Source organism: Macrobrachium nipponense, chromosome 12 (assembly GCF_015104395.2).
Source record: "Macrobrachium nipponense isolate FS-2020 chromosome 12, ASM1510439v2, whole genome shotgun sequence".
Taxonomy (NCBI): Eukaryota; Metazoa; Arthropoda; class Malacostraca; order Decapoda; family Palaemonidae; genus Macrobrachium; species Macrobrachium nipponense.
In genome coordinates, this window is record NC_087205.1 from 70,571,826 (window position 1) to 70,598,613 (window position 26,788).

Consider the following 26,788-nt stretch of genomic DNA (forward strand, 5'->3'; position numbering starts at 1 on the left):
GTACACAAGTCAATAAAATAAAGAAAAATGTTATTGTTAGTATACAATAAGGTTTTGTACATACTTACCTGGCAGATATATACTTAGCTTACGTCTCTGACGTCACGACAGAATTCAAAACTCGCGGCGGACACGCGACAGGTAGGTCAGGTGATCTACCTTAACCTTACCCGCCTGCTGGGGTGGCGATGTATGAACCAATCTCCCTTTCCAGCCAGATTTTCTCTTCCACCTGTCTCCTGAGGGGAGGCTGGGCGGGGCCATCAACGTATATATCTGCCAGGTAAGTATGTACAAAACCTTATTGTATACTAACAATAACATTTTTCTACATGAACTTTCCTGTCAGATATATACTTAGCTGATTGACACCCTTGGTGAGGGAAAGGGAGAGACAGCAATATTAACATGGAAAAAAGGGGGGGGGAAACAACACCTGTTGTAGGATGTAAAATACAACCTTGGTTCTTACCTGTTTAGGCAGAAGACTTCATAGTTACTCGTCTATTAGTCTGCGTTGCCTGAAGAGCTTCAGCGAGGGCGTGACTACAGCTTGATAGACTCTTTGAGTCTATCAAAGGGATTTGGTATCCGCTTACTTGATAGAATCCAACGAGGATCTTGTCAAAGGGGATTCGCCCTCTTATATGACAGAACCTAACCACTATCATTGCAAGGAGCTCAAACATAAACTGATCACCTAACCAATCTAATCATTGTTAGACATACGACAGAAAATTGAAAGAGTGCCTACCCGCATGCTCTTTCAAACAACCAAAAACTTACAAAAATAAACAAGGGGGAAAAAAATACACTACAAAGGATATGTCTCAGCTCCCTGCCCCAGCACCGAATCCGCCGATACGTATGGGCCTAACGCCAAGCACTTTTCATACGTGATTTTTGACGTCTCTCAGATAGTGGGTTCGCGAAGACTGAGTTGCAACGCCAGAATGTTGCTTCATATAATATTACTCAGGGACATGTTTTTATTGAAAGTTAATAATATTAATAATATTTCATAATATTACTCGGGACATGTTTTTATTGAAATTTAAGTGGCAATAGCTCTTACCTCATGACTTTGACCTTCAGAAGCTTGAATTGACTTTCATCACATGTCACATGTGCTTCTTTCACCAGGCTTCTGATGAAGAAAGAAAGCGATTCTTAGATAAAGCCCTCCTTGGATCTCTTACAGAGCACCAAAGGTTGACATCATTGCCCTTAAGTTTCTTCTTCCTCTGAAGATAAAACTTTAGACTTCGTACTGGGCAAAGTGACCTCTCTGCTTCCTCCCCTACTAAGGCCGATAAACCTTGGATTTCAAAACTCCTAGGCCAAGGATTTGAAGGGTTCTCGTTCTTGGCCAAGAACGAAGGAAGGAAGGCACAGATCGCTGCATCTCCTTTGAACCCCACTCTCCCTTCTATTGCATGGAGCTCACTAATCCTTGGCGGGGAAGCCAATGCCATGAGAAAAAGTGTCTTTCCCTCGTGAGGTCTCTAAAAGAGGCAGACTGAGGCGGTTCGAACTTAGGGGACCTAAGGAAACGCAGCACTACATCCAGATTCCAACTCCGAATCTCTGACGAAACCTTCTTGGATGTTTCAAAAGATCTTATTAGATCATTAAGGTCTTTGTTTTCAGAAATATTTAGGTCTCTGTGCCTAAACACTGCAGCCAGCATGCTACGATATCCTTTAATGGTTGATACCGCCAGTCCACTTTTTTCCCTAAGGAAAAGTAAGAAGTCTGCTATTTGGGTCACAGAGGTACTGGAAGAGGAAAGGTGATGGTTCCTACACCACCGCCGAAAGACGTCCCACTTCGATTGGTAGACTCTAAGGGTAGAGGGCCTTCTTGCTGCTGCGATAGCCGTTGCAGCTCTTGCAGAAAACCCTCTCGCTCTGACCAAACTTTTGACAGTCTGAAGCCAGTCAGACCGAGAGCGGGGAGGTTTCTGTGATACCTGTCGAAGTGGGGTTGTCTGAGCAGATCGATCCTCTGTGGCAGGGATCTCGGAATGTCTACTAACCATTCCAGTACCTCTGTGAACCAGACTTGTGCGGGCCAGAAAGGGGCTATCAACGTCATCCTTGCTGCCTCCGATTCTGCAAACTTCTTGAGAGTTTCTCCCAGTATCTTGAAGGGAGGAAAAGCATACGTGTCTAGGCCCTTCCAATCTAGGAGAAAGGCATCTATTGACACTGCCCTCGGGTCTGATATAGGAGAGCAGTAGTTGTCTATCCTCGCATTCTTGGCTGTGGCGAAGAGGTCTATGTGAGGCCTGCCCCATAGTCTCCACAGGTCCTGGCAAACATCCTCGTGAAGAGTCCACTCTGCCGGCAGGACTTGATCTTTCCTGCTCAGGAGATCTGCTCTGACGTTCTTTCTCCCTGTATGAATCTGGTAAGGAGACATATCTTCCTTTCCTCTGCCCACAGCAGAAGGTCTTTTGCTGTCTCGTACAGGGAGAAGGAGTGAGTTCTTCCCCCCTGCTTCCTGATGTATGCCAGGGCCGTGGTGTTGTCCAAGTTTATCTGAACTGTCGAAGCTAGGACGTAGGGCTTGAATGCTTTCAAAGCTAGCCAAACAGCATCAGCTCTTTCTTGTTGATGTGCCAGGTCACCTGTTCCTCCTTCCAGGTGCCTGACACTTCTCTTGAGCCGAGCGTCGCTCCCCAACCTGTTTCCGACGCGTCGGAAAACAACACTTGGTTGGGGTTCGGTATGTGTGAAGGGACATCCCTTCTGCAAACCTGAGAGGGTTCGCCCACCAAGAGAGGTCCTTCTTGATTTCTCTTGAAATCTTTAAGGAGAACTCTAGGTTTTGAGAAAGACAACGCCAGTTCCGACGTAGAAAGAACTGGAGAGGTCTGAGATGCAACCTTCCTAGAGAAAGGAATTGCTCCAACGAGGAGAGTGTCCCCAGCAAACTCATCCACTCCCTCGCTGTGCATACATCTTTCTCTAAAAAGGCTGTGACTTTCTCTGAACATCGGGCTATCCTTTCTGGAGATGGAAAAGCCCGAAAATCCAGAGAAACCATCCGAATCCCCAGATAGATACGATCTTGACTGGGGATTAACTGAAACTTTTGGAAGTTCACCAAAAGTCCCAGAGAACTCGCCAAGAAAAGGGTCTTTTGTAGGTCCTCCAAACATCTTTTCTGTGACTTGGCTCTGATAAGCCAGTCGTCCAAGTAAAGGGACACCCTCACTCCCTCCAAATGTAGCCATCTTGCTACATTTTTCATTAGTCCTGTGAAAACCTGAGGGGCTGTTGAAAGGCCGAAGCACAAGGCCCTGAATTGGAATATCTTTCCTCCCATCATGAACCTGAGGTATTTCCTTGAAGAAGGATGGATCGGCACATGGAAGTAAGCGTCCTGAAGATCTAGGGACACCATCCAATCCCCTGGACGAAGAGCTGCCAACACTGAGGATGTCGTTTCCATGGCGAACTTCTTCTTTTCTACAAAGAAATTCCTGAGGCTTTTGGAACTAGGAAAAGGCGGTTGTAAAAGCCCGCTGAGCATGGGTCGCTCACTAGCTCTATCGCCTCTTTCTCTAGCATTTGTTCTACTGCCAGAGTGAGAGCTTGGCTCATGATGGGATCCCTGTACTTGGCCACCAACTCCCTCGGAGTTGTCGTCAAAGGTGGTCTTGCTGAGAAGGGAATCAGATATCCTTTTCGGATAATCGAGAGGGAACCAGATTGTCCCGCTCCTCTCTGTGCCCCAGGACTTTCTGCCGAAATCTTAGTAGCCTGGCACCTAACTGATGTTTGGAGGACTTCTTTCCTACTTTTTCGCTCTGGTAGAGCGAGAGAAGGATCTTCCTCTCTTGAAGGATCTATTACCTCTTGAGGTAGAGGCTCTAGAAGGAGGGCCCCCTCGAAAGGGCTCCTGTCTAGCTGGAGTCCCTCCTTTCTAGTCTTAGTCTGGAAGGTCGTTCTAGGTTTCCGGGCAGACTGAGCGAACATATCTTGTGTGGCCTTTGCGGAGATAGCTCCAGAGATGTCCTGGATTATCTTCTTAGGAAAGAGAAGAAGCGAAAGCTGCGAATAAAGTAGAGAGGCTCTCTGAGCATGAGAGACCGACTTGGTCAAAAAAGAGCAGAAGACTGATCTTTTCTTAATAACCCCTGCCCCAAACAGGGAGGCTAATTCGCTAGATCCATCTCTCACTGCCTTGTCCATGCAAGTAAGTACACTGTTGAGATCCTCAGGCGAAAGGGAATCCGGGTTCTGAGTCCTTCTAGCTAAAACCCCTAAAGACCAGTCAAGGAAGTTGAAGACTTCCAAGACTCTGAACATTCCCTTCAACAGGTGGTCGAGTTCGTTCATCGCCCAGGTAGTCTTAGCAGACAAGAGGGCCGAGCGTCGGGAGGAATCCACCAGTGAAGAGAAGTCCGCGTCTGCAGATGAGGGAAGACCCAGGCCTAGGGGTTCTCCAGACTCGTACCAGAAACCAAGTTTCCCCGTAAGCTTGGAAGGAGGGAAAGAAAAAACAGTCTTCCCTTTCTCCTCCTTAGAAAGAAGCCAATCACCAAAACCTCTCAAAGCCTTTTTCATTGAGATGGTTGGTTTCATTCTCACACAGGAGGAAACCTTCGTCTTCTTAGATGTCGAGAATAAGGAGAGAGGAGAAGGAGGAGCGACCAGAGTAAGCGCGTCTCCAAACTCCTGAAGAAGGAGGTCTGTCAGGATCTTGTAAGACGAGACCGAAGAATCCTTTACCAAGTCCTCTTCTGAAGGTTCTATTTCATCTACCGAAGAACCTTCGGCTTCTTTACGAAAGCAGGCGGAGTTCTCTAAAGAAGTACGCCTATCCTGTGAGGAGTGTCTGGCAGCCGTCTGGCGCCTATCAGGAGAAGCCAAAGCTTCGGGAGAGCTCTTATCGAAGGCGTCCTTCCTACTCCGATGAGGGAGTCCTCTGTGTTCTAGTAGTCTGTCCCGAGAAACACGGGAGTCCAAAGGGGAGCGCCTGCTAGGAGAGGAGAGCCTACTATGCTCAAGGCGCCTACCAGACTCCATGCGCCTGTCAAGAGGAGAGCGGCTGCCTGGCGAACTTCGCCTAAAATGAGAGGAGCGCCTGCTAGGCTCTTGGCGCCTACCAACAGGAGAGCGAATCCCTGGAGAAGAGCGCCTGCTAGGTGACAGGCGTCTACCAGGATCCAAATACCTAGATCGAGAAGCTTGTCTACCAGCAGAGAAGCTTCTTTCAGGCTCTTTACGCCTGACATGAACAGAGCGGCTAACAGGCAAATAGCGCCTATCAGGAGAGTAGCGCCTATCTTCAACACAGCGCTTGACAGCAGGAGAGCGGCTACTTGGGGAGTAGCGCCTACCAGGCTCTAGGCGTCTGACAAAAGGAGAGATCCTGTCTCTAGAAGTGTCCCTACAGGGGGAGGCTCTCTTATCCGGAGATTGGAGGTTCTTCGGAAAGGAGCGAGAAGTAGAAGCCGTGCGCCTATCCTTAGACGAGCGCCTACTAGGAGCTTGATCCCATTCCACGGGAGAAATGATGTCGCCAGGAGATAGCTTCCTGGGCGATTGGCGCCTGGAAGACGACTGGCGTCTGCCAAGGGAAGAGCGCCTCATTCTATCCGCTGGTACATAAGAGAGAGCAGACTCCGACTGAGAAGGCAACCCAGGAGAAGGTAGACGTCCTTCTTACGACGAGCGCCTCCCGCCAAGGAGCCCGCAAGAGCCAAAATCTGAGCTTGCAGCCCCGCAAGAATCCGAGCTGGAGATCTTGCAAACTCCTCCACAGGGAACGAGGATCGAAGCCTACTCCGAGGCGAGTACTCCTGATCCCTCCTGGGTTTCTTGATATCCATTTTAGGCTCCTCCGGAAAACACTCCGGGCTGGAAGGAAGGGCGCAAGGAGCCTTCCAGGCTCTCTTCAATGGTCGAGAGGAATCCGAGGTGCTCCATCCTCTTCTAGGAGAAGGCGAAGAAGAAGAAGAGAAGCATTGTCGCAAAACCTCCTTCTTGGCGCGAATTAAGGCAGCCTGGGAACGAGCATCAGGATCTACCAAGGGGACGCCTGACCGGTGGGGGTTCTCCCTAACCTTCCTGCTGCTGTTGACTTTCCTCCTCCACTGGGACTGGGAGTCTGGAAGAGGTCTAGGCCTGGAAGCATTAAGGAGCCGATCAGACGCACCCTCCACTGCACTGGGGGCACTGCACAAATCACTTGCACTATCACTTATCTTACCTTGCAACGAACGAATTTTCTTCTCCATGCTAAGGATCGTGGCTCTCCATGGTGCCACCTTCGAAGGCGTTATCTTTGGGTTCGATGCAGGGAGCAGGAGCTGAAACGGGAGAAGGATCTAGTGCTACGACAGGATTATCTACTTCTACCTCGCTAATACGAGACTTACTAGAACTTCTAGACGAAGCTTTTCTCACCCTGTCTTTCTCCAACTTCCTTAAGTAGGAAGAAAGAGACTTCCATTCACCCTCATCCAACTTCTCACATTCATTACAAGGGTTAATAAAGGAACATTCATTACCCCTACACTTCAAGCATACTGTGTGAGGATCTACCGTTGCTTTCGGTAGCCTCACCTTGCATTCATCCATAGAACACACCCTAAACATAGCAGATTTCTTAACCTCTACATCAGACATCTTGAAATCAAAGAAAAATCCAAACCAATATCCAAAAACAATCCACAAGTGCGTATGCCAAGCCAACAAGATCAGGTACTTCACCGAAAGTCAGTCCAAAGATATCCAAGGCAACGATAAACAAATTAAACTATCAGGAGGTAAACGACCACAGGTGTAGTCGAAACCGGCGACAGAGAAAATCTGGCTGGAAAGGGAGATTGGTTCATACATCCGCCACCCAGCGGCGGGTAAGGTAGATCACCTGACCTACCTGTCGCGTGTGCCGCGAGTTTTGAATTCTGTCGTGACGTCAGAGATGTAAGCTAAGTATATATCTGACAGGAAAGTTCATGTACAAAACATGTATGTACATAGTACAATGCTTGCAGAGGGTGAGGGTAAAATTCAATCAATTTAAAATCACGTACAAGTATGAGGGCTAACTATGAGAGAGAGAGAGAGAGAGAGAGAGAGAGAGAGAGAGAGAGAGAGAGAGAGAGAAATATGTATGTCATGTGAGGTAAAACTCTGGAGGGGTATCATCTTTAAAAAGTGCAAATCGGATCACATCTTCGGAAAGTATATTAACTGTACGTGCTGTAATTACGTAACATAGTACATACAGATTGTACCAGCACTTTTCTCCGAGGTTAAGAAAGTAATTTTCACAGAACAAGAACTGTTATGTCCCTGATATGTTTTACTAGTTGATCATGGAGGTCTTATATAGTGACAAACACTGTGAATGTATACAAACTGCCTTTTTATATATATTCAAAAATATAAATAGCATACACAGAATCTGCATACTGATTTTACACTTAAAAGCATGAAAACTTACACTAATTGTAGTATGCTAGTAAATACTTCAGAAATTAAAGTTTCTAAAGGGAGATCATATTTGGAAAATGCAGTAACTTTGTGAATAGGTATTACATCTTGTAAAAGTACGTATATGCACTAACTGTAGGTGCTGTAATTACCTTTGTGTCATATTTATGCATGTAAAAAAATAAAAATAATACATTTTAATAAAGATTTTATACAGAACAGCTTTAAAACTTAAAAATGTACATAATAAATTAAACATAAAATGACAAATTTTCGAAGACAATTTGTATTTTTCATAGCTACAAACCTTCGGTCTTAACAATACGATAATTTCTAGCACCTTGCTGGATCCGGTTAAAATGCAGATGAAAGCAAGGAATCTTGTGATATCTGGCAACGCATGCATAAATCGGGTGAAGAGTGGTCACTACTACGCCACCACGTCAAGTCTTATTCTTAGCCGCCTGGGTGAAAGTTGTGGTTGACCTCTCTCTGCCTTTACCCGGTTCATTGCCCGTTTCGATTTTGTGTGTGTGTGTGTGTGTTATAATGGCTTCTTCTGCTCCTTTTCGGCCTCTCAACATGTGTGCCCCGGAATTCCAGGTTATCCATGTTCTTGTTTTTGGCTTCGGCTGTGACCGACCCCCACATCACGTGTAGTAGGTGCCGCTCTAATGTTTGTACAGGTAGCTGTCAACTTACGACCGCAATTGGTTCTGACCAACCGGTATTAAATCGATTTGGATGTAAGTCGGCCCATGTTAATTTACCGTAAGAATATTATAATAGCCTAGCCTTACACTAGGGTAATCAATACCATCTTTACATATAGGGTAGCCTAGCCTACATTACACAGCATTACTTCATACATATATGGTATAGTAATTATTAATTTCAGCTAATTCTCTAGGTCCAATGCACATTGGCTTATGATAATTCTGTACAAAGAGAAATTTAATAACATTTAACAAGTTAGCCTCGTTTATACGATGATGATGTTTTCATGGTACATATATCGTATATAAATGAATACAGTAACCTAGCCTACAGTATACTGTATACTACATATACAATAATATAATTTGGAAATTTATTAATACAGTTGAATATCTTAAAACTGGCATTCTATGGTCCAGAAACTCCCGTGGCTCAGCTTGATTTTAAATCAGCACCCATTAGATCGTTCCGCCCCCACCTGGGACGTGCCACATATTGTTTACAACTTTAAGGCAGTAAAAACTATGCCATATACCCTTTGTTTGTATGAAAATGATATTGTTATGATACAATAAAGTTTGTTCATACTTACCTGGCAGATATATATATAGCTGTATTCTCCGAAGTCCGACAGAATTTCAAAACTTACGACACACACAGTGGGAGATCAGGTGGTTAGTACCCATTCCCGCCGCTGGGAGGCGGGTATCAGGAACCATTCCCATTTTCTATTCAGATCTTCTAGTGCCACTGTCTCCTGAGGGGAGGTGGGTGGGTACTTGATTATATATATCTGCCAGGTAAGTATGAACAAACTTTATTGTATCATAACAATATCATTTTGTTCATGAAACTTACCTGTCAGATATATATACAGCTGAATCCCACCATTGGAGGTGGGAAGAGACAGAATAGGATTTAGGAAACAAACTACATGCAGATGAATGACATCTTGGTTCCTTACCTCTTAGCATAGCTGACTTCGTGATTACTGTCACCCAAGTCTGCTTCTGCTTTACCAGAGTCTCCAGCAAGGTAGTGGCCTGTATAGCTGGTGAGTTCTAGATGATCTGTCAACAGGGGCGTGACCACAATATGACTAGACCATATTGACCATACTATGAGGGCAACGAAGAAAAAAACCACCACCTGACCAATCCTATCAAAAGTTAAATCCCACATAACTTAGGCTAAAGAATGGAAAGCCCGCCTTTGGCGGCCGACCCAACAACCATAAACCAATAGTACAATAAAATTAAAAACTCTCCTAACCATTTTCTACAGGATAGGATGAGTGCTACTTCCTGCCCCCAAGATTGTATCTGCGGAAATGTATGGCCATAGCGAGCAGCAGTTCTCATATGTCGTCTTCACATCCCGCAGGTAGTGTGAAGTGAACACAGAGTTGCTTCGCCAAAAGGTGGCACTCAGGATGTACACTGAGTGCCATGTTCTTTTGAAATGCCATCGAGGTTGCGATGGCTCTCACTTCGTGAGCATTAACTCTCAAAAGTCCAAGGTCACCATCTCGACAGGACAAATGAGCCTCCTTGATGGTACTCCTTAAAAAGAACGCCAGTGCGTTCTTCGACATAGGGAAGTCTGGTCTCTTGACGGTACACCACAGATTGTCCGAAGGACCTCGACACACTTTTGTTTTTTCTAAATAAAACTTGAGAGCCCTGACAGGGCACAGGACACTGGTTCTTGCCCAATAATTTCTGCTATCCCCTTAATCTCGAAGCTCTTGGGCCAAGGGTTGGACGAGTTTTCATTCTTGGCTAAGAACGAAGGGCTTAAGGAACATACCGCATTATGTCCCCTAAAGCCTATATGCTTACTGATGGCTTGAACCTTGCTAACCCTCTTTGCTGTAGCTAGAGCGGTTAGAAAGATAGCCTTTCTGGTCGTGTCCTTTAAAGATGCAGAATGTAGAGGTTTGAAAGGACTCGACATCAGGAACTTCAATACTACATCTAAGTTCCATAACGGAATCTTTGGTTGAGCCACTTTAGAGGTTTCAAAAGACCTCAAAAGATCGTGAAGGTCTTTGTTGTTCGACAGATCTAAACCTCTATGTCTAAAGACCATCGACAACATCCACTCTTGTATCCTCTAATCGTTGGGACCGCCAGCTTATCAACATTTCTCAGATGAAGGAGGAAATCAGCAATCTGATTCACAGAGGTCGTGGTGGAGGAAATGCCCTTCTTCCTGCACCATCTCCTGAAGACGGCCCACTTCAATTGGTACACTGCAAGAGAGGAAGCTCTCCTTGTATTGGCAATAGCTCTTGCCACTGGTCTTGAAAAACCTCTCGCTCTGGCCAACTTCTCGATAGTCTGAACGCAGTCAGACTCAGAGCGGAGAGGTTTTTGTGGTACCTCTCGAAGTGGGGCTGTTTGAGTAGATCGACTCTCCCAGGCAGGGTCCTTGGGAAGTCCACTAGGAAGGACATGACCTCTGTGAACCAGTCGCTTGACGGCCAAAACGGGGCGATCAGCGTCATCCTTGCTCCCTCTGACGCCGCAAACTTCCTGGTTACTTCTCCCAGGAGTTTGAACGGGGGAAAGACGTAGACGTCCATCCCCATCCAATCCCATAGGATGGCGTCTATCGCTACTGCTCCCGGATCGAGAACCGGGGAGCAGTATAGAGGAAGCCTCTTCGTCTTCGAAGTTGCGAAGAGATCTACTAAGGGACGTCCCCATAGTCCCCACAACTCGTGACAAACTTCTAGGTGAAGAGTCCACTCGGTCGTAAGCAGTTGCTGCCAACGGCTGAGAAGATCCGCACGGACGTTCTGAACTCCTGCAACGAACCTCGTCAGGATTGTTATGTTCCGTGCTTGCGCCCACAGCAAGATCTCTCTTGCTAACTCGAACAGGGACCGAGTGTGTGTTCCTCCCTGCTTCTTGATATACGCGAGAGCTGTGGTACTGTCCAAGTTGATCTGGACAACTCTGCCAAAGACTCGTTCTTCGAAGAACTGAAGAGCCAACCGAATTGCTTCCAATTCTTTTAGATTTATGTGCCAGGACATCTGTTCCCCTCTCCAGATGCCTGACACTTCTTCCTTTCCCAGTGTTGCTCCCCAACCCGCAGTGGACGCGTCGGAAAACAACACTAGGTCGGGGCTCAGAAGGCTGAGAGACACGCCTTCTGCCAGCTTTACAGGATCGTGCCACCACTTTAGGCGATCCTTGACCGACTGAGAGATGTTCAGAGTCACATCCAGGTCTTCTTGTTTTTCCAGTTCTCCGCTAGGAAAAACTGGAGTGGTCCGAGGTGCAATCTCCCCAGAGAAACAAACTTCTCCAGCAAGGAAATAGTCCCCAGCAGACTCATCCATTCTCTCACCGAGCATGTTTCCTTCCCCAAGAAGGCTGACACTTTTTCTAAGCAGTTCTGCCGACGTTCCAGGGATGGAAAAGCTCGAAAAGCCACTGAATTCATCTGAATCCCCAGATACACGATGGACTGCGTAGGGATCAGATTGGACTTTTCGAAGTTTACCAGAAGTCCTAGGGCCTTCGTCAATTGCAGCATCGTATGAAGGTCCTCCAGACACCTCGACTCCGACGATGATCGAATGAGCCAATCGTCCAGGTAGAGCGAGACTCTTATCCTTGAGAGGTGAAGCCATTTCACCACATTCCTCATGAGAAGCGTAAAAACCATCGGTGCTGTGCTTAGCCAGAAGCAGAGAGCTCTGAATTGGAAGACCTGTCCCTTTGAGACAAACCTCAGGTACTTCCTTGACTGAGGATGGATCGGGACGTGAAAGTAGGCGTCTTGGAGGTCTAAAGAAACCATCCAGTCGCCTGGTCTTAAGGCTCCTAAAACAGACTGAGACGTTTTCATCTTGACAAAAAGGTTCAGCCTGCTGACGTCCAGGACAGGTCTCCATCCCCCGGACTGCTTCGGTACCAGGAACAACCTGTTGTAGAAGCCTGGAGATTCTAGTGCTAGAACCTGTTCTACAGCTCTCTTCTCGAGCATTTGTTCAAGCAGATTGAACAGAATCTGTTGCTTCGCAGGTTGGTAGGAGGGCGACAGATCTATGGGCTTCGTGCTCAACGGTGGAGTTTTGAGGAATGAGATCTTGTATCGTCTTTCGATGATTTCGAGGGACCAGCTGTCCGTCCCTCTTATTTTCCATGCTTCTGCAAATGATAAGAGCCTTACTCCGACAGGCGTCTGAAGGCCCGACGTGTCACTTCTTACCCCTGGGTTTGGCAGGGGTTCTGCCTCTAGAGAGACCTCTTCCTCAAGGAGACGCTCTCGAGGAAGCACCGCCATGAAAGGGCTTCTGCTTCTTGGAAGCTTGAGCAATAGTAGGAGGATGGGTTGCAGGGCATCTGGAAGACTGAGCCAGGAGGTCTTGGGTCGCCTTTTCCTGAAGGCTGACTGCTAAATCCTTTACCATCGACTGCGGGAAGAGATGACTAGATAGAGGGGCGAACAGCAACTCCGCCTTCTGAGAAGGAGACACCGACTTCGCTGTGAAATTGCAGTATAAGGCTCTCTTCTTAAGAGGCCCTGTAGAAAAGTGGGAGGCCAGCTCATCAGAACCATCCCTGACTGCCTTATCCATACAGGCTAAGACGCTGGACAGCTCCTCAAGCGAAAGAGAGACCGGACTCCGAGACTGCAGGTCCAGGGCTCCCAAACACCAATCTAGGAAGTTAAATACTTCCATCATCCTGAACAACCCTTTCAGATGGTGGTCTAACTCTGAAAGCATCCAGGAAACCTTTGCAGAGGACAGGAGAGACCTCCTAGGAGCGTCTACCAGGCTGGCAAAGTCCCCCTGGGAAGAGGAAGGAACTCTCAAACCAGCTTCCTCTCCCGTCTCGTACCAAATGCCCGACCTTCCACTTAACCTTGCTGGAGGTAGGGCAAAGGAAGTCTTACCTTGGGCCTTCCTGGAGTCCATCCAGTCATGGATTCGCTTGAAAGCTCTCTTCGTAGAAAGCGAAGTGGCCATCTTGATGAACCCTGGCGCTTTCCTCGTCTTCGACGAAGCCAACTGCAAAGGAGGAGAGCGAGGGGCCGAGGGCTGAAATTTGTCGCCAAACAAGTCCTTCAAAAGGCGGGCCAAAACCTTGTTATCAGATGATGAACACAAAGCAGGCTCCTCTTCACCCGCAGGCTGCGACTTACTCGAAGACTCTCCCTCTTCCACGGGAGCAACAGAAGGGTCTTTAAAAGACCGCGAAGCAATCAAACCTTGAGGCCCCGCTCGTAAAAGGGGTCTCCTATCCAAAGAAGGGTCCAAAGAACAAGGTCGGGTATCCTTGACGACAAACTCTGAAGCTTTACGATGATCCGGTAAAAGTGCGATCCTGCCGAGCGTCCTTGCGAGCGTCTTGGTGAGTAGAGCGACGAGCATCCTGTAAAGTGTCCTGACGAGCTTCCTGACGGGACACAGTAGCAACAAAGGCGTCAACACGAGCAGCCTGAGAGGCGTCCTGGTGAGCAGCACGCCGAGCGTCAGGAAGAGCACGAGGAGCGTCATAGTAAGAAGTACGGCGATCGTCGCCAAGACGAGCCTTACGGTCAAAAGAGCGTCCTGCATGACACTCATCAACACTTCTAGATAAGCGCTGGGAAGGTAAACGGGATCTAGAAGGCGACGAACGAGGATAAGGAGAGGGAGACTGCCTGGACCTCTTGATAGGCAGCCTCGAATCCTTCCTGCGGCGACGGGGCTCTGCCTCCCTCTTGGCGAAAAACGAGGTCAACTGTTGCTGCATGTCAAGAAGAATCTTCTTAGATGGGGAAGATACCCGATCAGGTGAAGGGCTGATCCTGTGAGAAGACGAGGGGCGAGGGGACGCCTTCTTCCTTCTCACAGGAACATCCTTAGAGCGACTCAGGCGCTCAAAAGCGTAATCCTCCGATGACGTCCTGGTCCTCTTCTGAGGGGGAAAGGCGTCGAAACATTCAGGCGACGACTGAAACACAGGTCGAGAAAGAGGACGTGAGGCGTCCTCTTCTCTAAAACTTCTCTTGAGAGGGCGAGTGTCCTTCCGAGAGCTCCAACCCCAGGGCGGGGAGGACGCCTCAGAGGACGAGAAACAATCCTTAAGGATTCGTGCCCGTGCACGATCCTTGGCAGCCTGGGAAGCGTCAACAGGTCCTGCCGAAGGGACGCCAAATCGGTGGGGAGTCCCCGTAACCCCTCCTTTGGCTTTCGACTTGCCCACTCCCTTTGTCCTGGGAGTCCGACAGAGGTCTAGACCTAGAGGCATTATAGGGCCGATCTGACGCCCCCTCCACAACACTAAGGGCACTAACACCATCACCACACTTCACAACACTAGATTGGAGAGCGAGCACTTTAGACTCCAAGTTACGGATAGACTCCATAATAACAGAAAGGGCATTACCTTCCGCAGACACAACCTCAGGGCCCGAAGGCAACACCACAGGGTTAGGTAAAACCAAGTCTACAGAAGGCTTAGCAGGTGACATATCACTACCCTGACTTCTGCTCACTGAAGCACTCCTGGAGGACGACCTCCTGATTCTATCACGCTCTAACTTGCGTACATACGAATCATACGTCTTCCATTCGGAATCAGTCAAACTCTCACACTCCTTACATCGATCATCCAACAAACAAACATGCCCCCTACACCTCGTGCATACCGAGTGAGGGTCTACCGAAGCTTTCGGTAGCCTCACCATACACTTTTGCACACAACACACTCTGAAACTAGCAGAAATAGATCTTGACATCTTATCCAAAGAACAGTCAAAGCCAAAATCAAATCAATCCACGATAGCATATGCCTAGCCACAAATCCAAGTCAATAAACCAAAAGACAATCAGATACTTAAGTGGCAATGAAGTTTACAAAATCCTAAGACGGAGGTACTGAAAACAGGTGTTGACAGTACCAGCGACAGAAAAAATCTGAATAGAAAATGGGAATGGTTCCTGATACCCGCCTCCCAGCGGCGGGAATGGGTACTAACCACCTGATCTCCCACTGTGTGTGTCGTAAGTTTTGAAATTCTGTCAGACTTTGTAGAATACAGCTATATATATATATCTGACAGGTAAGTTTCATGAACAAAATCGTTGTTAGTAATGTAAATATGCAAAGTCAAATAGTATGTTTTTTATATTAACCTTGGAAGAATGAATATATATTTTTAAATATTCCGCTTGAGAATGCTCAACAAGCCAAACCTTAAAACTTTTAATCAAAACAATGAGACATTTGTCAAGCACAAATTCCTTACTCTGTATGTGCTTGAGAGACCATTTTGATAATGTCCTTTATGTAACTGTGTATTTACCTATTCGATATGCCGCCCATGAGATTATAAAAATTATACTAGAGGCAAGAAGTGCAAGCATGAATCTTTATCCAAGCTAGAAAATCTTTATTTCGTTAGCGAATAGTTTACAGTTCATTTTCCTCAATAGATGGCGCCGCTGTGCTTTGTTTACGGTTTGACGGCGACATTTAAATGCAGTTATCGCCAAAATTAATGAATTATTTTGTTCATCTCTTTATCCTCTACAATAAAAATTAACTAGGAAACTAATAGTGATAATCTTAAAGCTACAAAATTTCGGATATGAAAGTCACCGATAATAAAGTGCAGATTCCGAGAAATTTAGTACTGTATTTAGACTTACGATTGGGTAGGCTAACTCAGGAATGTAGGCTAAATGTGTTGAAGTACACTATTTTAAAGAAATTTATACTATATAAAGTTATAAAATGATGAAGTTAAAACATCAGAACGTAGCTAGTAGGAGGCTAAGTCGGAAACTAGGCTATTTGTATGTGGAATAACCTAAAGGCTTAATTTTTTAGGGATGTATTCTATATATTCTGATGTCAGGCTGCAGACGGCTACGTATATTTATGAATTAAAAATACAATGAGCCTGCAACTTTTCCGTGAATCTTTTAAAAAGTTGTACATTACTGTATCGAATATTGTATGTATATTCTCATATTATTAAAAATGCTAACAAAGCAGTCAACGTTTTGGTTTCGAATACGAGTTTAGTTCGCCATGTTTAAGTTTTATTTCGCCGTATTTAACTCAATTCGGAGCGAATTGCCTTGCTTCCAGTTAGTGTAAAATATCTAGATACTTTACTTATATGAGACAAGGTAATTTGCATTACACGATGTGTTTTAAGTCGAAATATGAATTTAATATGTCTCATGAACTAAATTATTTTTTTCATTAACAGATTGCATTGTAGGCATGTTTATTGTGTAAAAATATTACATGATTCCGTTCAGTATCTTCACTTGATTTCATCATAGTATGAGCTTTATCGTTAGTTACGTTACTTATCATTTATTGGCGTGAAAACAACAGTAAAATGTGTTCTTTCAAGACCTGAAGTTTTGATTAAAATTATTCTCTCTCAATTTTATCTACAGTTGTGTTTGATGGCATAAGTTTACTGGAGTTATATCCTTGTTGCCGATGCACGTAATAGTCATTAGCAGCACAAAAAGTGAGCTGCGTGTGTGCAGAGGCGGGAACTGGGGAAAAACTGTCTTATGTTCAGCCGGACACCATTCTTTCTTGCTCAAGTCACTTCCTAGTCATTTTAGTTGTGGGTGGTCGTTAAGTCGATCAGTCGTAACTTGCATAGGTCATAAGTCGACAACTAGCTGCATAACAAATCCTTGCACAGGATGCCATGCATGGCCTAAAGAGCAGTGGAAGTCATTTTATAGCAAGAGACGGCATTGGAGGGTTTCCACTCTTCCTTCATGAGAAGGTTTTTCGCCTCTTCCCGATGCTTCGTCTCCTGCAGTGCTCATACCCCATACTAACGTTGTGCCTGTGTCTCCTTCCTTTTCTTCCATTGATTCGTTGTTGGAAGTATCGGAAGGCCCTCAGGCCAATTTCTATAATGTAAACCCTTCTTCGGGAGTTAATTTGATTCCCGGGAAGGAGGAGGCTTTTTCATCATTCTCATTTATTCTAGAGTCGGAGGCGTCCAAGATGGCAGCGATTTGGAAGATGCTCGGGCTAGGGGGTTCCCCCGTCCTTGGAGGGGTTGCTGATGCACTTTATGGAGGCTCGCTACCCCCTTCCTCCCGGCCTCGTCTTCGTGGGTAGCCGAGGTCAGCCATCTTGTATTGCTCCGCCAGTGACTGTTGCCGCTTCTTCGAGTCGGAGGGAAGCTGTGGCGTCAGCCCCGTTAATGACATCACGGGATCAGTCGTTTTGTAGCGGAGGAATACAAAATCTAAACATACAGTTTTCACAAAGTCTTTCTTATACAATCTAATGCTTTCATCTCTGCTTCTTGTAGGTGACAAAGCAAAATCGGAAACAAGCACAATACTATACAGAATATTAGCCAGAAATCTTCAAAATATTTTAACGATCTGTCCGACTGTATAACGGGTCAGCATAAAGAATTATGACAAGAATGTAAACATTCCAGCACCATCTGGTGGTAGCAAATGACTGCAGTGACAGTCCGAGCAGGTAAGCCAAGTGTATTTCTATTTGTTTTTTAAATGCCAATCAATGCGAAGATAAAGCTAACTTTAACAGCAGGTAAGATTCATTCCAAATAATATAGTGCTATACCCACCCCTCAATGCCTTAAGAGTCATCAATTCACTGACATCAGACCCAGTACTGAGGGCAAGGTTTGTCATAATGTTTCCCTTCACTCAGTCACATCAGGTATTCCCATTTTATGGTTGGAGAGGTATGCCATCCATCTCCAACCTCCATTAAACAATCCAAATCTAAACATTTCAGACTTCATCTCAGAGTCTGTTTTTGATGGAATAAGGAAAGAAAAATGAAACTGTTACCAAGAGCAAAAACCTGATAAAAATTTGTTAGGTCAGCAGCTGAGGTGCAAGAAGCTTTGCAATGGGACATTACCTCCCAGCTGCCATCCTCTAGGCCCCCAACAACAGCAATGGGTCAAGGATCTAGGGGGAGTACAAAATTATCAAGGTTAAAATATGTAACTACCCCTGAAAATTATTCTGGAATCGTATAAAATAAAGAAATTTTTCTGTGTCAATACTATGCCAAGAAATCAAAAGGGATACAAAACCTAGCTTTGAATGTAAATAATCATAAGCAGCTGTAAAATATAAAAACTGTGACTAGAATCTTAATTAGTTTAATATTTCACTAACACTGACTCCCTAGTAATTCACTAAATGATAAAAATTTTATGAGTTCAAACTAAAATAATTTGAAAGTGAAGAGAAAATGAAGCCAGTTACTCTATGCAGTAATAAAATACAATAAATTTAATGAGTATATTATGAGTACAGTATACTCAGTTACTATAAAAAGTTTGCTAGCACTGAGGTAAAAGGCAACAACAGCATCATATGGAACATAAAAATTCTTCCTGAATCATAACATTAATGCTAACATACTATATGCCAACTTAATGTTAGAAGAGTACCATATAATACAGACCTAAAGATGTGTCATGCTTTCCAAAAGCAAATGGGGTAAAGGTTTCATAATAAAGGTTATAAAATATTAACATTTTACTGGGAATGATAGTTCACAATAAATGATAAACAGACTTGCTGTACTTATAACCGTTGTACAAGAAATTCTGCTTTTTATCAACTCTGACCCTCAAGATGACCAGGTTTTAAATAAATTTTAGAGGCTCAAATTTTTCACTTAAGTCAGCTGCAGAACATGGCCCGTATTTTCATGAAAATTTTCATTTGGTCATAAGACAGAGAAAAAACATTCAATTTCATCATTTATGTATTATACCCACTTTAAATACATCTTTCAGCTTAAACATACACATTTCTGAATGACCTGTAGGGCAGATCTCTTCAATTCCATAATCCAGTTCCTGCATTACAATACTGCAGACCTAGGAAATTTTAAAGCCCTACACAAACTTTAAGGAAATCAGGACTTTCATCTCCAACAACAATCACCACTATCGTTTGGTCATTATATCAAATATAGACCTAATAAACTATGACTGATCAATGAACATCTTTAGACAACTGCAACAAGAATTAATTTGAAGTGTAAAATCCTGTTCACCATACACAAATTGTGACCGACATTATTTAAGTTACTGATGTTTTCATAGTATCCAGTCATCAAATTGTATTAATAATCAAACCAACAACTCTAGATTTTGTCTATAGATTAACTAAACTATCCAAGTGGCCTACATTCAATCAGCACCTAACCTCAGTTAACCTAATTAAACTCACACTTGATTAAGGACTGACAAAGAACTAATATCTGCAAGCATCTTTGGCATCTGGCGGTGGAAGAAAACAGTTGGATGTTATTAATCTAGTGCCTGTTCAAAACTGGACCTTAATGATAAAAGAACTACATCCCTCTTATGGCCTCTCAAGTTACAGAATAAGACTAAAGTAAAAATGTTTGTTGTTATACTATCTTAAATCTCAATCTGTCTCATTCATGACTCACAGTGTATAAAGCATGTAACTGATTGATGTTTAAAAGATAATTCTAAAATGAAAATTTTGCATGAAAACTAATCACTTTCTGTTTAATCTAATGAGGGTGTTCTTGAGAAATTAATAGTACATGCCTTTAGAATATAAAACTGAGCTTGTTCATTTCTTAACACATTGTGCCAGAACAATTTAGGCAAGAGCAATAAACAAGAAAAAGGCAACAAAAAAAAAATCGGTTTGTCTTCTTACTCAATTAAACTTTTATTCAAGTAACTGTACAGGTTACACCTCTTAATATGTACCTTCATAAAACAATAAAAACTGCATTTTATGCTAACCTGGGATAGATAGATAGATAGATAGATAGATAGATAGATAGATAGATAGATAGATAGATAGATAGATAGATAGATAGATAGATAGATAGATTAGATTAGATTAGATTAGATTAGATTAGATATAGTATATATATATATATATCCATACAGTATACATTATACAATAATAAAACAGAGTAAAAAACTGGGTGAATATTACCTGACAGTACAATCAAACAAACTATTTTTCTGATGTGGCCTCGAACACTAAGACTGCGCTTTTCCCATCCAGAACCTTCTTACATTAATTATAATACTGGAAAGTTTAGCATATCAAATGACATGCTTTATCACAATAGTTTACAGTAATCTTCCTTTTATTCACTTTTTTCTTTACTGCACTGCACCTTTACTAGCACCTTTTTTAATAAGAACAAATCTTTGGTGTGCAATCTCTTTGTCTTAATAGGCTATTCAAAATCAACTCAACTAAAACCTTGAATTACTAAAAATCCCATGCAGCAAGGTATATAAAAGATAAAGGAGTATGTTATAAAGGAAAGGCGTGATAGGGAGGTAACTGGTAGGGCAAAAGGAAACTAACTCTCTCTCCCTCTCTTTCTCTTATGTTACATATCTTTATGATGTTTTAAATTAGGTAATACCCCTCAATAAATTCATTACTTCATCAGTGTAAATCAATAAATATACAACAGATGAAAATGCTTACAGTTCTTTAGTCCGTAACATGTCCAAGTTAGAGTATGCTGGTAATCATTAAGTACTTAATGTGTGTGTCTGTCAGTCTCTTTCTTCTAGCTCTTTCTCTTGGGCAATATGTTGTTTACATGGTAAGTTTTAATAAAGGTAATATCTTTTAATAAAGGAAATAACAAGTATTGTAGTGAAAATTGGTACTTTATATGTGAAAATGTTTTCAATTCAGTGAAGTTTACATAAACAATCATATGTCATTATACATCAGCTTTTAACTTTTACTTACTCTGATTTTTACTTTTAAACTCCCTTGCAAAAATGGCTTCAATACCAGAAAGAATTATGAAAACCACTAAATTCAACACTGACAACTAGCCAGATGCAACTGCATACCCTAGCCGGTATGGATAGGAATGGCTGTTGGGTTTTATTATTTTGACAAATATCATTTCAAGGTACAGAAAATATATGTTAGTGAACAGTTCATTCGTCCTTTGCATCCTAAAGGGGACATCTGTCCTTTCCTTGTGGTTCTGATAATGACAGGTTTCAATTTTTCTTTCGTGCTTTTATGAATTCATAGATTTTGCAAAACTTATTTCCTACATATATGAAGAAAAACTGCCAGTATTTGGTAAGTGTAGGATAAATATAATCCTATACGTATATATATTATATATATATATATATATATATATATATATATATATAATATATATATATATATATATATATATACATATACTATACTATATACATATACCAATTTTTTTATATATACATTCTATATCATATATATATATCATATATACATATACTATATACATATATATATACATATATATATACATATATATATATATACTAATATATATACATATATATATACATAAAATATATATACTATACATATACATATACTACCATATATATATATATATATATATATATAGATAATAATATATATACATATACATATACAATACATATATATACTATATATATAATATATATATATATCAATATATATATACATATACATATACCATATACATATACATATACATACATAATATATATATATTATATTATATATATATATATACATAATATATATATATATACATATACATATACATATATACATATATATATATCATATACATATATCATTATACATATTTTCATATATATATATATCTATATATATACATAATTATAAATAATACATATATATATATATATATATACTATATACTATATACATATCCATATATACATATACATATATATATATATATATATATATATATATATATATATATATATATATATACATCATATATACATATACAGATATACATATACATATATATACATATATACATTATAGAATATACATATATATATATACTATATACATATATATATATATATATATATAATATATATATATACTATATATATTATATATACATATATCATATATACATATATACATATATATATATATATATAGATATATATATATATATATATATATATATATATATATATACCAAGAGAGAGAGAGAGAGTTCAGCATTTTCTTTAGTGTCGTATGAAACTTCTTGCATATTTAAAGTGTTCTTGTTCTATCTGTATGCACTATAGTAAAAATGTATATGTAATACAAAGCACTCTGCTTGTGATCTTCACCAATGTGCACTTCATAGACAGGCGAATGGTGATCTGTCTATGATAAAAAAAGTACGTCTTACAGCAAGTTTAATATAAAACAGAAACCACAGAAAATAAGAAGGATAGCCTGTTATATGAACACTGCATTTTTTAGTAGTACTTTCTAATATCTACACAACACAATACGTACATACAAACATAAAACACCTATAGACACTTGTGAATAATGTAGTACAGTGCATGTTAGTCTTGATTATGAATGCACTGCACGGTTTGGTTATCATGTTGATGGTCTAAAGCTAGACATTTTACTTGCATTTGAGGTAAAATATGTTTCTATCATACTTATTCTATACTGCAGTGTTATTTTCTTAGTTCTGTAAATTCTATGGGTTTCACTGACTTTGTGTTTGTTCAAATAAGGTGAACAAGGTTACCTTAAGGCCTGTCCACACTAGGAAACATTGTTTGCAAATATTGTATATGTTTATAAATACAGTACATATGTATACATGCATATATGTATATATACACATGTACATTATATGCATATGTTTATATATATAATTTATGTATGTATGTATGTGTATATACAGGGTGTAACACAAGTTTACGCAAATATTGTGGGAAATGAAAGAAAAAGATATTCTTTTGTAAACATATTTAGGCTTTGTTTGTTGGTGAGGGAAATTTTTGAAATAACTTATCTATCTATCACTGTTTTCATGTGATAGAGGGTGGTAAAGGGAGGTCGGTGCATCCTGGGATGTTTGGGAGTCGGGGATTGGGAGGGAGCATTGAGAAGGAAGATGGAGCGAATAGGCTGATATGAATAAATTACCTCCCACTCAAATGTGATGGTTAGACTTTGAAGAAAAAAAATGCATGCATCATTAAATCCCTATTCCTCCCTATAAATGGTATTTATTAGACACCGATAAAAAATAAAGGGGAAAAGAAAAGAAGCCTAATTGAATCTCCCCACCATCAAAGGTAGGCTTTTTCTTTCTCTTATTTTGAGCACACTAAAATAGCCAAGTAGATTACAGAGGCTACTACACCGACAAGCATCCTGACGACAACTTTGATCTGGAAAGGCCTTGAGATTTTGAAGTAGCCTAGCACAGGATAAGTGCAGTTTTATTCTTTTTTTGCCCTTCACAGCTGTTTAAACTATTTTTTTAGACCAACAAGTGTGAATAAAAGAAGTTACTGTATATTGACAGGAAATGAAAAAGGTATCAAAACAAAATCTTATCTTAGTTTATAAGAATATAAAATGGAAAGTAAAGGAGCACAATGACATTTACGCTAACAAAACACTGACCAAAATAATGCAAACATATACAGCCATATACTTCTCATTTCAATTTCATTAAATTACATTAATTGATATGGGAGAGCAGGGTTTTCAAAATTCAACAACACACTTTCAAAACCCCTTCCCATCTTAATTATTACAACCCTATGACAGAGTTTACTTCAACTTGAAAAGAAAATCTAAATATTCCAAAGACCTATGTCAACTGACAATTCTTTACTGTACACTTCATAGTTTTTATGATTGTTTGATAAAAACTACAGCTCCTTGGTATGAACAATGTCACTAACTCCAACTCAAAGGGTGAATGACAAGTTCAAATGTGCTGCTGATATCCAATAGAATGCAAAAATTATAAATTACCTTATGAGAAGACCAAGCTTCTGCCATTACTATAACGCATTGACAAGTACAGCAAATTTCAGATCTAGGGCAGCCAAAAAAGTAAAGATAGTAACAGTGATGTAAGTCTACAAACTACTTACCATAAGTATGATCAATGTCAGAATAAAACTACTGTATAGTAAATCACAATTTCTCTCCCATTATTATTCAGCAGGAACTTCAACAGACTTATAAAAAGTAAGACGACTAGAAAAAATATCAGTTCTTTTGTCCAAGTAAAGACAATCTGAATTCTAACTGTTGCTATGTAACTGAAGTGAGGCGCTGTGCTCTTGGAAAACCAGACTGCGTTATTGCCCACAGTTCAAGTGCTGCAGTAATAACAACATCAGCTTCTTCTTTACGAATCTGGCACATTAAGCTCCTTATACCCTCAACACTGGACACTGAGGCAACAGAACGTCTAAGATGCACCAGTAAAGCCACAGTAACAAAAGACAAAATTCGAAAAGCTTTAGCAATGACTTTGTCTAATATCTTTTCTATAGCCGACTCAGGAAAAATCTCACAAAAAAGAGAAAAACATTGATCAAACAACAAAGAACTTGAAAATAATCCAGCTTTTAACAGGTGAAGATGATAAATATCATGTTCTTTTCTTAGTACTCCAATAGCCTCTTGAACAGCATCCTCAATTGAAGAGCGGTTTTTCAAAATTAATTCCCAGAGAGCAGAACATACATGATATATTTCAACTGGATTATCAAAGAAGCTAGAAACTTTCCGGGCAATTGAAATAAAGTGCTGATTTTCCTTGGACATGAGTTGTTGTCTTGGATTGTATAGTAATTTAGCCTCGCTCATCAACCACATCAGAACATAGTGTTCTGGATATGGGGTTTCAGGATGAGTCTTGGCCCCTGTATTAACTTTCTTTGAATCTAATATGGTATATGTCTCATGGCCATTCATGCTGTCAATGCCTAAACTGATGTTAGTAAGCCGAAGGGCTTTGAGGGCACACCAAAGTTCTTCATAAGTGAAAGTTTGCTGTTGGGTCACATAATCTTGGGATTCTGCATAGCGTGGGGTAATTCCTAGCATTAATTTCCACACTAGGTTCCTATATGCAACAGGAACAATAGAACGCCGAGCAAAATTGGAAAATTCTTTTCCATTGAGAGGAGTTTCTTTTAACAAACCCTCAAGAGCTCTTTTCTCCTCAACTTCAAGTAATCCAACTTTCCCATAAAATTGGCTCCTGAAATTTTTTTCGTCACCCATTGCTCAAATACCCTTAACACAGGTTGTCATAAACAAGTTATGCCATATATATACTAGTATCAGAAAAAAGAGAGCTTTATACTTGGCACCAATCTGAAATGAAATTATGCTACAAAATTTATTTACAACATCTACCTTCCTATTCTAATGCAACGTCACCTGCTGCTTTGCTTAGTTCATCAAACTGACTACAATAAACCTTCAGCTGTGCCTGAATAGTAGACATGACTTCATGCTGTTGTTTTTGGACCTCACACAAATCTTTTGAAACTTGGTTTAATTCTGCCCGAAGACTCTTAACACTGTGCAGGAGGTCAGATGGAACCTGTGGAAAAAGGTGTAGTACCAGTAATATACACAAAATATTACTATATACTATATACTTTAAGCAGTCTATTAATATAACAAAATTTCAAACTGGAGCATCATATATAGGAGTAGCCATCAAAGTAACCTGAATCAGTTGCTGAACTTGGTGACAAGGTAGTTAACTGGTGGTTAAGCAGGGCTAGCAGGGGAATACCCCTCAAGCACCTACATATACTAGCCACTTTAACTCTGGCCACAGGGGCACAGTGGGACAACTGAGGTGCATTCAAATATATAAAAGGCTGTGGTTTGTACCTCTAATAAAAATACGAATTACTTTTCAAAATAACATTTTTATGATAAAATAAAATTTTTCGTAAATGACTCACCAAGTAAATATACTACTGCGACGAAATCACTGACGAATTTACGTTACTAAACGAAATTGTTGGACCGAACGAAAGCCGTGTGCGTACGATAGATGTTGGTACAAAGAGGCCGAGATAGGTACGCCACCACGTATACGTATAAGATGCATGATGGGAGGGATGCTGTCCAATAGGAGAGAAAGATTTCATGATCGTGACTAGCATCAGGAACCAATGGGAGAGCAGGAGGATGGTGGCGAGTCTACTAGTACTAAGATGGCGGCGCGAGTTTCAAAATTGTTATCCGGGCGAATCTCGGACTTTCAGAAACCTTTCGTATCTTGAAAACTTTTCGTATGAAGAGCAGTAAAATTTTTCGCATTGGCTTTCGTATCTCGAGTTTTTCGTAAGTTGAGCCTTTCGTATCTCGAGGTACTACTGTATTAGTTAATGGTTACTTATTAATTATTTGAAACGAGTACATGCAATACATTTAATAAAAAAAAATTGTGAATTAGATATCATAAAATATAAAATAAATCGGACTGCTATCATCGAAGCCAACAAACACGTACATATTTTTTAGAATTCTTCTTCTGTTTTAATATTACGTTACGTATATGTTTCATTATAGCTGTCAATAACTCGGTACCTCCATTAGGTAAAGATAGAATAAAGAATAGAAATGAATGGTTATTATACTGTTTGGTAGTTTCATTAGTTGAAGAGAGATACTAATGAAAATTTATGGCTTACGGTGTCCTAGGAAAAGTGATTGCTTGGCGTTCGTTCGGTACTCGTTAGAGCTGAATGTAAACAAACGA

The 26,788-nt window shown here is 41.2% G+C and overlaps 1 protein-coding gene across 1 annotated transcript in view; it reads right to left on the reverse strand.

Annotated features, from left to right (window-relative positions):
* Nucleotides 1–22,188: 22,188 nt before the first annotated feature.
* The window catches only part of LOC135224595 (TBC1 domain family member 7-like), a 24,694-nt gene continuing 20,094 nt past the window's right edge, over nt 22,189–26,788 (reverse strand). The window contains exon 2 of the mRNA XM_064263737.1: nt 22,189–25,612. Coding sequence (XP_064119807.1) covers nt 24,307–25,287 — 981 coding nt within the window. The 5' untranslated portion in view covers nt 25,288–25,612 and the 3' untranslated portion in view covers nt 22,189–24,306. The remainder of the gene's footprint in view (nt 25,613–26,788) is intronic.